Source organism: Impatiens glandulifera, chromosome 3 (genome assembly GCF_907164915.1).
Source record: "Impatiens glandulifera chromosome 3, dImpGla2.1, whole genome shotgun sequence".
Lineage (NCBI taxonomy): Eukaryota > Viridiplantae > Streptophyta > Magnoliopsida > Ericales > Balsaminaceae > Impatiens > Impatiens glandulifera.
Genome location: NC_061864.1, coordinates 10008152 through 10023408, shown reverse-complemented (window position 1 = coordinate 10023408; position 15257 = coordinate 10008152). Strand labels below are relative to the sequence as shown.

General features: G+C 26.0%; 3 protein-coding genes across 3 annotated transcripts; 1 reads left to right on the top strand and 2 right to left on the bottom strand.

The window, feature by feature from the left end:
* Window positions 1-5629: 5629 nt before the first annotated feature.
* LOC124929681 (probable CCR4-associated factor 1 homolog 11) lies at window positions 5630-6514 on the top strand. Its single transcript, XM_047470081.1, has one exon. It carries the CDS (start codon window positions 5630-5632, stop codon window positions 6512-6514), a length of 885 nt encoding a protein of 294 aa, XP_047326037.1.
* Window positions 6515-7391: 877 nt separating this feature from the next.
* Window positions 7392-9959, bottom strand: LOC124929479 (COP9 signalosome complex subunit 5b-like). Its single transcript, XM_047469849.1, has 6 exons — window positions 9484-9959; window positions 8396-8677; window positions 8129-8276; window positions 7948-8033; window positions 7778-7855; window positions 7392-7694 (listed from the first exon to the last, which is right to left on the bottom strand). The coding sequence occupies exons 1-6, from the start codon at window positions 9901-9903 to the stop codon at window positions 7581-7583; spliced, it is 1128 nt and encodes a 375-aa protein (XP_047325805.1). The 5' UTR covers window positions 9904-9959; the 3' UTR covers window positions 7392-7580.
* A 1117-nt stretch (window positions 9960-11076) lies between these two features.
* LOC124931029 (3-oxo-Delta(4,5)-steroid 5-beta-reductase-like) lies at window positions 11077-12635 on the bottom strand. Its single transcript, XM_047471417.1, has 2 exons — window positions 12491-12635; window positions 11077-12424 (listed from the first exon to the last, which is right to left on the bottom strand). The coding sequence occupies exons 1-2, from the start codon at window positions 12527-12529 to the stop codon at window positions 11282-11284; spliced, it is 1182 nt and encodes a 393-aa protein (XP_047327373.1). The 5' UTR covers window positions 12530-12635; the 3' UTR covers window positions 11077-11281.
* Between the last annotated feature and the right edge of the window lie 2622 nt (window positions 12636-15257).

Sequence of the window (15257 nt, the reverse complement as noted above, 5' to 3'; positions counted from 1 at the left end):
ACTTCTATTAACAGTGACAAAAAACTTAATTGTCGAGATGTAAAATCTAATTCAACCAATCCATTTCGCACTCATTCTCATTTTGTCCATTACATCAAATAAAAACTCCAAATTTATTTAAGTCAATATTAAAACAATATATTCATAAATAAAAAACAAAAATATATATTTTTATTCCAAACTAAATTTAATCTGAAAATATATGAGCCATATATTTCAAAAATAAATATTTGTATTATATATCAATATATTTTTAACAAATAATAATATTAATTTTAACGAAATGTATAAAATAAATTAGTTTCACAAATACTTACAAGTGTTATTAATATTTCAAAAATCATGTTACTTTAAAAAAAAAAATTATATGCAGGTATATAGTTAATCCCTAAACTTATAGATTCTTTTTCCGACACTTCAAAGAGAAATGAAATTATTTAGTTTATCATCTTAAGACTTAAAGACATATGACATTGTAAGTAAAATTTTTAATATTTTATTTTTCGACTACCTAACCACATGACAACTTAAAATGAGACTTTGGAGATCTTCTTCCCTATTATAGAGTAACCATTTTTATATTTTATGCATCAATATGCAAAAATAAAAATAAAAAAAATCAAATGATTCACAATCTTCCATCACCAGATAGTGCAAATTGGGAGGGAAAATATTTCATATCTTAAGACTCGGTAACTCATGAATTTATTTAAAAGTGTTTATATTTCACATTTATGTTTATATTTTTTCTTACCTCTATGGATTTCATGAAAAGTGTTGACTCAACTATTGCCGCTTCAATAAATCAATTTCCGTTCAGGGTTTTTGACATTTCCTTGTTAAGACATGCACAAATAATAAAATAATTATGGAATCTATCTAGATGAGATATCCGAAGACTTATATAGGAAATCAGCAAAATGGGATTATGATTTGAAAAAAAAATGTAATTTATACAGTTTTAACATTTTGATTGTTTGAGAATTCTCTGTTCTAACCTGTTGAGACTTGTATTTTAAGGCCAAGGGAATAATTGAGGCATCAATAATAAAATACAATGTGCGGTGATTCTGCTGAAGTCACATCTGAACATTATTAGGAAGGAATTCCTCAAATATTTGGTATATATTGAAAGTGTTTAAAAATTGAGAGAAAAGTGTATAAGTTGAATATTTAACAAAATTGTAACAGGTGTACCATAAAAATATTAGTTGGTAAGGTAGATAAGCAGCTCAACAAAGGTCGAAAAAACAATTAGAAGCCGAGATGGGTGCTGGGTCCCGCACCCTCGGTCGGGAATATACTTTCCAGCCGGGCAAGAGTGGGTCATGAACGACGTCCGCAGCCGTGTTTAACCGCACCTATTGGCTTAGGAGTGTAGATGGGGTGGACCAATCTGATCAACCTAATTTAATTACCTCGGCTGCCCCTGCCTCCATCTCCTCGATTAATAATACATATTGAAATTATACAACTTCTATTTACAACTCAAGGGGAAATATCTTATAATAGTAATAATATGTACGTATAATTAAATATTGCTTTAAATTTGAGTTGCCACTGTTAATTTATATATATATATATATATATATATATATATATATATATATATATATATATATATATATATATATATATATATATATATTAGTTAAATGGTTCAATATCTAAACTAAACCTTTTTATATATGAATTATTACTATAACAATGTTGATAAAATTAAAAATACTTAATAACTTAAATATTTAAAGATAACAATGATTTAAACTTCAAATACTCGACATTTAAATTTTGGATCTAAAACTAATATATCAAGACTATTATATCTTTATATATTAATTATATTAGTTAATAAACTCAATATATTAAATTATATAATTTGATATATTAAACAAAATATAATTAAAATAAATATTAATATATTTTTTATATTTAATTATTAATTATTAATTTGTTGACTTAATATATATATTATTTATAAGAGAGAAATTAAGATATAAAGAGTGAGAATAACCAAAAAATATTTCTCATTACTTATGATAAAGATAAAAAAAAAAAGTTGATATTTTTAAGGAGAAATGTAAACAATTTAATATAATTTTATTAAATTTAAACATCCAGAATTTTCAACAATGAATCTAGGATCAATTTTTGAAACGCTACACTCTTTCTTTCTTTTTATTATTGTTAAGAAAATATATGCTATTTTTTTTTTATCTCTTCTATGAGAAGCCTAGTCAAAATTAAGTGTAATGTAGATAGTACATTAATGTATAAGTTATGTTTGGAAATGTTCATATAGTAGTTAACATGATTTAACTTTCAATTTAAAACAACAAAAATACTAGTTTTACCTACTCCATTGACCTGGAAAAATTTCTTAAGTTAAATTGGCTAAGTTTTATTTTTTTTTATTTATGAATTTGAGTAGCGAAAATATAATTAGATGACATAAATTTAAAAATAAAACAAATTTAACTTTGTTTGACATAAAAAATTTGAAATATACAAGAACCGCTATTATTGCTACACCTATTCACTAATTTTGTCCATAAATTTTATTTTATTTATCATATCATTATGAACTTTAAAAAAAAAATTATAGTGTTTAATTTACTTATTTTAATAAGTCTAAAATGAATGAAAATAGCTCATTTTAAATTTTATTGATGTTAAAATAAATTATAGACATGACTTCAAATAAAAATAAATTAAATAATTTATATCATATTTTATAACTTTTTTTTCTTTTCTATTTTAGTATTTTGAACATTTTTAAAGATTTTTTTAACTTTATGTTTTTTTTTAAATATTTTTAGTTTTATTTTTAAAATGAATATTTTAAAATTTAATTTATTTAATTTATAGATAATATATATTGAGATATTATATATTTAGGATATTGGAATATTATATATTTAGGAAATACTTTATTTAAAGTTTAGAATATTATTATAGTTTTATATTTTGCTAACTAAGGATAAGGATGTTTCCTAAATTTATGTATATATATCTTAATTCTCATCAATAAAACATAAATAATAACATAAAATATTCTTTAGTTTCTTGCTCTCAATTCTCTTTGAGTCTTAACTTTATACTCTTTTTGGATCGTTCTTGGAAGAATAAGGTACGTTTAATTTTTCGCATAAATCTTAAAGCGACTACATAGATTTTCATTTCATATCTTTTACAATACTTTAATTAAAATAAATTTCAGTAGAATGTTAAATTTTATTAAAAAAAAATAGATCAAACTTTTGATATTATTATGAGTTAGATGAAAAAAATAAAAACATATAATAATTTTGAATAAAACTATAAATTATATAAAGAAGAAGAATAGTATTTAAAACTAAATAAATAAATAAATATGAATTGAGTCTTTAATATTTGATATAGTTTTGTAGGTTTTTACGGGAAAAATAGTATTTTTTTTGTCTTTGATAAAAATATTATTCTTAGCAGTTTTGTAATTATTTTAAAAATAATTTAAAATATTCAAACACATAAAATAAATAAATAAATAAAAATTCTAAAACTATAAAAAACAAACAGTGTTTTAAGCGTTCCAATAATATACTTAAAAGTATCTAATCAATTCACCCTCAATAATTTGAATGAGTTTAGATTAATTTTTTTTTATCTAATTGGTTAATAAATATATATAAATATATATATTATTATTTTTTCTGTTTTGTTAATTAATATTTAATATATTCACTTCATTCTATATTATAAACCATCTATTTAAACAAAAAAAAAAAAGAAATTAATTGTTAAATTTAAAATAAAAATGAAATAATACATTTTAATTATAATTAAAATTAAAATTTTGTCTATAATAATTATAAGATGATAATATAAGTAAAAATTTTAAATTTATTAAATCTATTCAAATGATTTAATTGATTAAGTTTTAAAATAATAATAATAATAATATTTTAGGATTAAAATTAGGATTATGGTTAAGATTAAAATTGTACAACTTAAAAACAAAAAGAACAGAATTTTAAGCGTAGAATTTAGGTATACATACCCTCAATCATTTGAATCTCAAATGAGTTTAGATTCCATTGTTTTTTTTTTTTTTGTTTTTTTTTAGATTATTCAATTTTATTTTATCTCATTGGTTAATATATATATATATATATTACTTTTTTTTTTCGTGTTTTATTAAATTAATATTTAATATATTCCCTCCATTTTATATTATAAACCATTTAATTAAATATAAAAAACAAATTAATCGTTAAATTTAAAATAAAAATGAAATAATACATTTTAATTATAATTAAAATTTTATTTATGATATTTATAAGATGATCTAAATTTATTGAATTTATAATTTAAATCTTAACGTATTTATATGGATTTTCATTTCATATATTTTACAATACTTTAATTAAAATAAATTTCAATAGAATATTAAATTTTATTAAAATTAAATCAAACTTTTAATATGAAAATAAGTTAGATATAAGAGATAAAAACAGAGAATAACTATGAATAAAACTATATATTATATAAATAAATAAATAAATATAAATTGGATCTATAATATTTAAATATAGTTTTGTAGGTTTTCACGATATTTTTTTTTTGTCTTTGTTAAAAATATTATTTTTAGGAGTTTTTTAATTATTGTAAAAACAATTTAAAACATTCAAACACATAAAATAAATAAATAAAAATTGTAAAACTATATAAAAAAAAACCTCGAATATGTTTAGATTGCATTTTTTTTATCTCTTGGTTAATATATACATATATAATTATTTTTTCTTTGTTTTGTTAATTAATATTTAATATATTTACTTCATTCTATATTATAAACCATCTAATTAAACAAAAAAATCATTAAATTTAAAATAAAAATGAAATAATACATTTTAATTATAATTATAATTATAATTAAAATTTTGTCTATAATAAATATAAGATGATAATGTAATTAAAAAATTCTAAAATTATTTAATTTATAATTTGTTAATTCAAATTATTTAATTGATTAAATTTAAAATAAATAATAATAATAATAATTTAGGATTAAAATTAGGATTATGGTTGAGATTTAAATTGTACAACTAAAAAACAAAGAGGACAGGGTTTTAAGCATAGAATTTCTATACATTTAAGTAAGTATACCCCTTAATAATTTGAATGAGTTTAGATAGCATTCTTTTTTTTCTTTTTCTTATATTATCCAATTTTATTTTATCTCATTGGTTAATATAATATATATATTACTTTTTTATTTTTCTCTTTGTTGGGTTAAATTAATATTTAATATATTCACTTCCATCTCTATTATAAACCATTTAATTAAATATAAAAAAACAAATTAATTCGTAAATTTTATAATTATAATTATAATTTTATTTATGATATTTATAAGATGATCTAAATTTATTGAATTTATAATTTGTTAATTCAAATTATTTAGTTGATTAAATTTAAAATAAATAATAATAATAATAATATTTTAGGATTAGAAATAGGAATAAGTTTAAAATTAAACTTATTAATTATATATGAGATATTTTTGGATCAATTAGTTATAAATTCTCTTCAAACCATAACTTTATTTTATTTTCCACTCACAAGACTTAGTTCTTATTTTATAGGCATGGACTCCAACAATAGAATTCGTGAAGTTTGGAACTATAATGTTAATGAAGAGATTGATATGATTTATAAAATCCTTCCTTGCACACCGTTTGTGTCATTCGATACCGAATTCCCCGGCACTATCTACAAGCCCGACGTTCCAAACTATTGTCTTTCGAGTCTACCTCCTGAGACTAACTATTCTTATATGAAGGCCAATGTAGACGCTCTCAAGTTAATCCAATTTGGTCTAACACTGTCAACTTCTCCCAACCCTCGTTCCGGATATGTAAGTTCTTTTGTGTGGCAGTTTAACATCAAGGATTTTGACGTTGATTCAGATGTTCACAACTCAGACTCCATAGCACTCTTAAAGAATCAGGGTATTGACTTTGCAAGAAACAAAGTAGATGGTATTGATTCGGGATTGTTAATCTCTATGTTGACGGATTGTGGAGTATTGGGCTCTAAGATTCCTCGCGCTTGGATCACTTTTCATGGTGCCTATGACTTTGGATTCGTCGTCAAGATTCTAACCGGAAGTCCCCTTCCATCGGATCCGATCATGTTCATGGTTCTAGTCAGGCAAATATTCGGGGAATCAGTTTTCGACCTCAAACACGTTATGAAGTCTTTCGATGGACTCTACGGTGGGTTAGACAAATTGGCGAATACTCTTAAAGTGGAAAGAAGATCGGGCACTCAGAGTCATCAGGCTGGTTCAGATAGTCTTCTTACGATGGAAGTATTTTGTAAACTCCGACAAGATTATTTGGATAAACTTCCTCCTTGCAAAATCAATGGATTCAAAAACATTATTCATGGACTCGAGTTACCTTTAATTCGTGTCTATCAACCTCAACCCCAACCTCAACCTCATTATATTCTTATACCTTATTATTAATCATGTATATTGTAAAACTCGTATTAATAGAAATGAGATATTTTTAATGTTTTTTCAATGCTATAAGTATATTATTTTTTGAATTCATGTATTTATAAAGTCTAGTCTACTAAGTACATATATATATTAATTATCAAATCATTGCATGAAAAATAATTACACATATTCATGTTATGTTTATGAACAAATAAAGTTTTATAATTTTAAATATTATTAGTAATTAAAAAATTTATGGGTGTTTTGTTTGACTGAAAATATATAATTAAGCCATCATATATTTATGGGGTTTGTTTGATTGGTTTACAAGTTAAAAACAAATATTTGAATTAAAAAATTTAATAAATAATAATATAAATTTTAAAATAATGTATAAATTATATTATATCAAATTATATAAATAAGGAGAGATTATAGGGAGGGAGAATAGGAAGAAAAAACAATTCTTTATATTTTCTCTCGCAAGACTATGTTCTTTTCAATCTCACTATAATTAATGAATGAAGCCGGGTTAGACATTAATGAACTTAATTCGAGCCCCAATAGACAATAGGCAAATCTTCAAATGTGTGATTGTGCAATATTATTTATTACCCACAACTCAGGGTCCAGGTGATTGAATTGGAGCCTTGGAGGGAGGATATGCCACAACAACTTCATCACACGGACCCGGAGATCTGGCTTTTTTCTTTCTTTCTTTTATCTTTTGCAACTTATAACTTAAAAACAACCTTGTATTTTTTCATAATTTTCTCCTTTCATGCTTTGCTTGCTTTGTATTATGTAAAATACAGTTCCAAACAACCATGTTATCTCTTATTTTGTCTCTCTCATAACACCATCAAACCAATTAGCAGCAAATAAGCTGGAACATATAAACTGAATTGTATCAAACATACCTAAGCAAAAGCAATTGGCAAAGTAAACCCATGGGAGAATAAGCTGCTGAATATCCTTAGCTTTCTTCAATTCACAGAGAGCAAAAAAACGTCAAGGTTTAGGGTAGGGGTTTAAAGAGAGAGGAAAATATATGTCAGAAACAGAGTTGCTAATCCATTGAGGATTTTGATTAGGTTTCAACCATAGGTTCAGGACCAGAAGAATGTTCACAGCAACTGTGTCTGCTGCTGCTGCTGCCACCGCTGGGCTGTCTAACTGAATTGAATAGTATGTCCTTTATAACCTGATCAAAGAGAGAATGTGATTATTAGGTATAATTAGAAGATCCAAAATCACAAAACAGTTGGAAAGAGAAGAAAGACCCACCTGTGACATTAATCCGTGAATCTGCTCAACCGTTATCTTTGCACTGTCCCTAGTTATTTTCGCAAGTTCATTTTCTTCCTGCAATTCAACAAAATCGAATCAAATACCAGACCATCAAACAAGTATCCTTCTGTAAAGAGAAAGCATATAATATATATGTATCCACTAACCTCTTTCTTCCTTGAAGAAGAAGGAGTTATAAGAGGCCCAAATCGTGAATGTGACAAATGATTTTCAGCTTGCTCTAGCTTTTCAGCTGCATGATAATATATAATAGAAAAGTTAATCAATTAGCATTTAGAGCTTGCAACATACAGCACCAATGATTAGAATTTGAAAAGGCGGACATACCCAAATCAGACATTTGTCCAGCTACATAGTCTCCATTTCCCAGCAAAGGCGATGAGGAGAGAGTGTTCACCCAGTACTTATTCCATAACATATCCAAGATGTGACAGTCAAGTGATGATTTGAAATATGTTATATCCAGTGCATAATACTGTGCATATCAAGAAACAAACTCAGCAAAAGATATTCTGAAACATACATACATACATACATGCATGCATCAAAGAAGATCTCTAATCTAACCGAATTTGAAAACAAACATAATATAACCTGTTTACAGTGTACGCCAAAGTCTTCGATCTTGTTCAAGGGGATGGTTTGATATTCTGAAACAGGATCATCAGCTGGCTTATAGCCATCTGGATATGTTCTAAATGCCCCTATCTCAACCTTTCCAGCCGAAACTGTCCTAGTTGGATCAATCACTACAGCCAGAAATGGCTCCTGATGCTGCTGGTTCAGCATCTGCGTTGAAACATCGATACCAGAAAGCCAGCAACCATAACCAGGGTGTGAATGGTACCACCCAACTACGTTTTCTAACCTTCCTGCCTAAAGAACCAATAATAAGAGCAAACCTCAAGGGCATGAATGTCAAGTAGAAAATGTGTGTTCAAATCTATGACAGGTATCCACACTTCAGCCAAACAATTGTCTATACCCCCCATATATAAGGAAAAGTGAATTTGAAAATCTACGAGTTACTAAAATACAATTATTGGCTTCATTTGAAAAAACACTTTCTGTATCAGATTTCTTGGAAACTGAACTTAGTCCAACACATTCAGAAATTAGCTGGCGGTTTTTCATCTAATAAGTATTTGGATCTAATAGAAAGTTACTGTCGAATCAGTTCAGATACTCGAGTTTCCAAAATGTGATCCCATCTGAAACTGGTGTTAGCAAATGAAAGCTTACAAGAACAAAATTGTTATTTTGATTCAACTCAATGATTTAACTGATCTTGTCTCCTAATGAAGACAAGGCAGAGCTGAAGATAGTCTTGGTTTAGACTTTAGAGCATAACAACACTAGATATAATCTCATCTGTTTTCTTCAATATCTCTTCAACTACCATGAAAACTACTATTTTTTTCTTCTGGCATTAGCTATGGGATTGGAATCACCACTATACCTTCTGGGTTTTACTCATTCTAATCTAATCAAATAAATGAAAACGCCACCAGAAAATGTTTGGAAATAGCTGCATTGCCAAAGGAAAACCTAACTTATATTCCCTAGTGCTGAAAACACTAATTCCACGGAAGTGGAACTGGGGTTTCAAATTTTGAATATGACCAACCAGATTCAAGTAATGTTTCAAACAAAAGATGTTTAAATAAAATTTAAAAAAAAACCTGCTTGTTCGTCTGGGAATATTCGACCATGTACTCATAAGCGTCCTCCTGGGCATTAACCCTAGTCTCCGTGCCTTCAACAGGGAGAGCAAACGAATCCATGACTATGATGGTGTCTCCGTAAGTCTTTCCTTGCATAAGGCCCATGATCTCGATGGTGCCGCCGGAGCGGGCGTGAACAACCATCTTCAAAAGAGCGAGAGCGGAGATCTTGACACGCTTGAAGTAGTGAGGGTCGTTAGTCCATGGCTTCTCCCTGAGGACCTTGTTCTGAGCCTCATCGTCGTAATTGAAGATCGAATCAGATGAGTCCGCCGCCGAAGAGGATGATGATGGAACGTGAGTTTCCAAGGAGTGAATGTTGTTCTCGATTTCCCACGTTCTCTGCGCAATCGAAGCCGACGATGAGAAAAGATCCATATCTACTTCACCGATTGTTACTTCTCTATTCTCTCTTCACTATATCAGAATCAGATAGACAGTAGTAGAGACGGCGAGACCTAGACCCGAATTCATCCGGGTCGATTATTACAACCCTATCCAATTACTAACTCCGGGTTTCATTCTTTTTATTATTATATATTCTAATTTTAAATAACTGAAGTCTTAAAGTTAAAAATTATATATATATATATATATATATATTTATTTAAATTATAATTTTATTTTAAGTTATTAAAAAAATTAATTATATTCTTAATTTCAATTCCAATTTTAATTATAATTTTATTTTTATTTTTATTTTTAATAAGTTATTTTTATATTTAAAAAAAATACATTTTGCTAATTCTCCTTTATTAAAAAAAATTAAATAAAATAAAAAATGCATTTTCATGCAATTGAGATTTTAATATTCAAGTTTATAATTTTGGCATGGTTTATGTGATGTTTGTACAAAAAAAATACTTTTTTTATTCTTATTTCTTTTGTAATATAATTGTATAATATGTTTTAAAGTATACCCTATAATCTAATTAATTTCAAATTAAACTTTTTATTTAAAATATTTTGATTAATATATAATAATAATAATATAATATAAATATATATATTTTTAAAATCAAACACTAATGAATTGGGTGTCCCCACTTATTCTGTCATTTAACTAAACAAATTGTGTGTCCCCACTTGTTCTATCATTTAACAAAAACAAATAAAATTCTTGATATTTTGGCCCAATTTGGAAAATTTAGCTGAATCTGAATTTGGAAAAAAAAAATTAAAAAAAAAAATTATTGAGATATATTTTTTTATATTAAGATATTAATTTAAATTAAATAATTTTTGAAATATGCTTTATTTAAGTATAAATATTGAAACACTTTTTTTAGTTAAATTTTATGAAAACCAGTGTATTGAATGTTAAAGTAGAAGTGAGCATAAAAAAATTCTAAATTTGGTACTAATACAAGGAATTTTTTTCTCAATACATTTCTGAACATCTTTAATCTAGTCTAGATTGGAATGCACAAACTAAAAAAATGATTTTAAATAAATTTATTGAAGATTATTCAATATCAAAAAATCCAAAAAGAACACAAGCCAAGAGTTTCAAACCATATGTAATGTAACCACAAGTTCTAGGAGACCTAATGAAACAAAACAATGCATGTTCAATCATAAATAAAGCAATATCTAGACAATTACATAGTTTAGGGGATTCACCCCAAACAATATTAAGAAAATTAAACATGTTTATTGTAAATTGCAATAATGTCTGATTATTTTGATTTCACATACAAAAACAACATTAACAAACAAGAACTCACAGTCTTTTGAATGGATGGATGATCAATATTCAAGGCACAATCTTGTAAGCTTTCATCTTATCAATCCAACTGATGAAAGAATTCTTACTATTCCTGAAACCCAAAAACCCATGTTCTTTGCTCTTGTTCATACAATCTAGTGGGTGTGGTCCTCTGAAAATCAAATCAATGATAGCCCAATTCCCCACCTCATTCAGCTTCGTTTCAACCAGTTCTTTCTCTTTCACAATCTCTTCCCATACTCTTTCCTTCCCTTTCATGGCTTCCACCAAGCTAAATCCTCCTCCTTCCTCAAATTCTACTTCTTCAACACCAAACTGTTCAGCCAGGATCTTCCAGAAATGTTTCCATTTGAATACATCTCCATTACTGATATTGAATGCTTCATTTTTCGCATTAGGATCAACAGACGCCCAAATCTGATGCTCAGCTATCAAATCTGCATCAGATGAATCGAAATAACCATCCCATGCTTCCTTTGATCCAGGAAACCTCAACGGAAGACCCTCGTGCTTACAGATTGTTGCGTAAACGCAGAGAGAACCGATCACGTTCATCAAGCTGTAAGGAGAGAAACCGAAGATTAATCCTGGCCGATGAACCGACCATGTGATTCGACCATCAGATTTGGAACATTCCTCGAAAAGAATATCTTCTTGTGTGTAATAGAAACAAGGACAATCTAATCGAGGAAGTTCTTCATGATGCGGTGGATCGTGAAACTGCATTTTCCACCATAATTCGAAAGGTCCAGAGTAATGTTTCCGTCCTGTCTGTAAACAGATATGACGAAGATTCGGTGCGTTCGGAATCAAAGCGTTTAGAACATTCCGAAACATAGCGCCGTTAAAGGAGCAATTCTCTACCTCCGTAGATCGGCTGGTCCATGCTGCATAGAAAATATGTGTAATCTCGGCAGCAATCGGAGAGAGCTTGGAAACGGTATCGTTGGCGTCGAGGATATCGCATTGGATATAATCGACGGGGAAATCTGCATTCCAGGAAGGACGGGGACGGCGTGCGACGCCGTAGACCTTCCAAGGACCGCCGGGGGTATCTGAAAGGGGGAGGATCTCGGCGAGGCTGTTTCCGACTATACCTGTGACGCCGATGATCAGAGCGACGCTTTGATATTTAAGAGACGCGGCGTCATCTTCTTCATCGAATTTTTTCTGTAGAGAAAGTTGAGAAGAATTAGAAACAAAATTGAAATGAGAGATTGAAGAATGATGGATCACCTTTGCAGCTCCGATTGCTCCTGCCCACCACCAACTCATCTTTCTAAGGCTTAAGTCTCTCTCTGTATATTTATTTGTTCATATATATGAACAAGCCAAGCCAAGCCAACTAAGAGATGATGATGATGATGATGTTGACACACGATTTGAGTTAGTTTATAATTAAGGTTTCTTTCATGGAAGTTATTTCCAAATCTATGATGAATATTTAATTTTATTTAAGAATGATTTTAATATTATAAAATATAAATTAAAATATTTTAATTATTAAAGAAAGAGAAAGATTAATTTTTTTCAAAAAGTTTTGTGTGACAAAGAGGGGAGAGTAGGGGGCTTGTTTGATATTTGATTATTGGGATTTGGGATTACTATCTCATCAATTTATTTATCTATTAAAAATTTAAAATACTAAAATTATTTTATATTTTTTTAATATAAATTAATTATTAAATAAGAAGGTAGAGAGATAAAAAATAATTTTATAAAAATAAAATAATTTTATACAAACCATAGTTTTTTTTTTTTTGAAAACCCTCCCAACCCCCCACCCAAAAAAAACAAAAAAAAACTTCATATCAAACAAGCTCTAAAGTGCAAAGATATCTTGAAATTGATTTTTTTTTTTAGAAGAAAACAAAATGCTTATTTTTTTTAAATCAACATCATTTAATAAAGATATATAAATCATGTAATGTTGTATTGTGTTAACTCAATTTCTAAATGTTCAAAATATCAAAGTTAAAAAATGGATTATTTTTAATTGATATATAAAATGTGATTAAATCAGATTAATAATTTAAAATATAAATAAATAAATAAAATATAGTTTTTTTTATAAATTTTAAATTATCATACATATTTTTTTTTTATCAAATATGATTAGTTTTATTGTTTCACAATATATAAAAATAAAAGTGGGATTTTTTAGTCACTTATAAATTAATTTTAAAAAAAATAAAGTGTCAGGCTAGTTCTTCCTTATTTAATTTTTTTTTTTTAAATTGAACTATTTTAATGGATTTATTATTATTTTCCACATATTATTATTTTTATATTTACCTTCTAATAATTTTTAATATATAGTTTTTAATTTCTCAAAAATAATTATTGTTTCAAAAACTAATGTTATTATTTTACAAATTACAAATAAAGTTTTCAAATGGATAGAGAATAGTTTGTTTTTTATTATATATATATATATATATATATATATATATATATATATATATATATATATATATATATATATATATATATATATATATATATAATAACCTAATTTTCACAAATTATTTTGTTCATTTCTATCCTCAAGATATATAAATTATATTGTAATATTTAAATGTAATTAACTAGCTTTATTTATTTTATTTTGATATTAAAATTTTATAATATTTGTTCATTTTGTTTATTTATTAGATTAATTATAAATAATAAAATTTTAAATATATAGTTATATATTTTTTAGAAAAACTTATATATTTATTTTATATCAATTATATATATATATATATATATATATATATATATATATATTACAAATTATATAAATATTTATTGTAATTTTAATTATTTAAAAGCATATTAAGATAATAATAAAAACTATAAAGTTTATCCATTCATAACAAATTATATAATTATTTATTGTAATTTTAATTATTTAAAAGCATATTGAGATAATAAAAAAAACTATAAAGTTTATCCATTCATAACAAATTATATAAATATTTATTGTAATTTTAATTATTTTAAAGCATGTTAAGATAATAAAAAAATTTATAAAGTTTATCCATTCATAACAAATTATATAAATATTTATTGTAATTTTAATTATTTAAAAGCATATTAAGATAATAAAAAAACTATAAAGTTTATCCATTCATAACAAATTATATATTTATTGTTTTTTATTTTTAATTTAAATTGTTTTCATAGACTAAGTAGGCAACTTTTTTGAAGGCCTATCTTGACACCTGATTTTAAATCATAATCTTAACGTATTAAATTTTATAAATTAAAATAATAATATATTAAAAATATTATAAAGAATAAAGCTATAAATTCCCCTTCTAGCCTAACGCCAATGAGATGTGGATACTAATTCTAAGTTTTTTGGTTCGAATCTTTACAAGTTCTACGTCTGGTTAAGTGTGTTTGCGGGCTACATACTTAATCCGTTATCCTATTTTTTTTTTCAAACAGAATGAAGCTATAATAAGATAAACCGTAAATAAGAGAGTTTTGTTTCATAGGATTACATAAATAAGTAAGATTGGATTATTTTGATTAAATTCATAATTGTGATGTAATTGATTATTGTTAAATAACTTTATTATATATTGTCTAAGAATAAGTTGTTACTTTATAAGCTAACTTGGTATGTGTGATTTTTTTATTTCTTATATTTATAATATAAGAAATAAGAAATTGAAGAAATATGGTTTGTTATTATAAATCGTGTGATTATAACATTTGTTTAGTGAAATCATGATGATAATTATTAAACTCTATCCCAAACAAGGCTTAAAGAGACGTGTCGTTGATCCACTTAGATTGTATAATGATTAATGACTAGTGAGACATGTAACTAACATAAAATATTAACAAATATGATTTTAGTTTGGTTGTCTTTTAGCAATTTATATTAAGAAATATTTAAAATATGATTTATTTTTTAGTTCATTTTAATCCGAATAAAGCATAACAATTAACAAACAAATTCAAAAGTACGTACTTAGTTTGCTATCAGAAAAAGCTTTTCATAATT

What these genes read in the sequence shown, in the direction of transcription:
- LOC124931029 (XM_047471417.1), bottom strand. Translation starts at nt 12,529, where the DNA reads ATGAGTTGGTGGTGGGCAGGAGCAATCGGAGCTGCAAAG. An exon ending in GAGCAATCGGAGCTGCAAAG is followed by an intron (nt 12,425 to 12,490) that starts GTGATCCATCAT and finishes CTTTCTCTACAG; the next exon opens with AAAAAATTCGATGAAGAAGA.
- LOC124929479 (XM_047469849.1), bottom strand. Translation starts at nt 9,903, where the DNA reads ATGGATCTTTTCTCATCGTCGGCTTCGATTGCGCAGAGAACGTGGGAA. An exon ending in TTGGCGTACACTGTAAACAG is followed by an intron (nt 8,277 to 8,395) that starts GTTATATTATGT and finishes TGATATGCACAG; the next exon opens with TATTATGCACTGGATATAAC. An exon ending in TGGACAAATGTCTGATTTGG is followed by an intron (nt 8,034 to 8,128) that starts GTATGTCCGCCT and finishes ATTATCATGCAG; the next exon opens with CTGAAAAGCTAGAGCAAGCT.
- LOC124929681 (XM_047470081.1), top strand. Translation starts at nt 5,630, where the DNA reads ATGGACTCCAACAATAGAATTCGTGAAGTTTGGAACTATAATGTTAAT.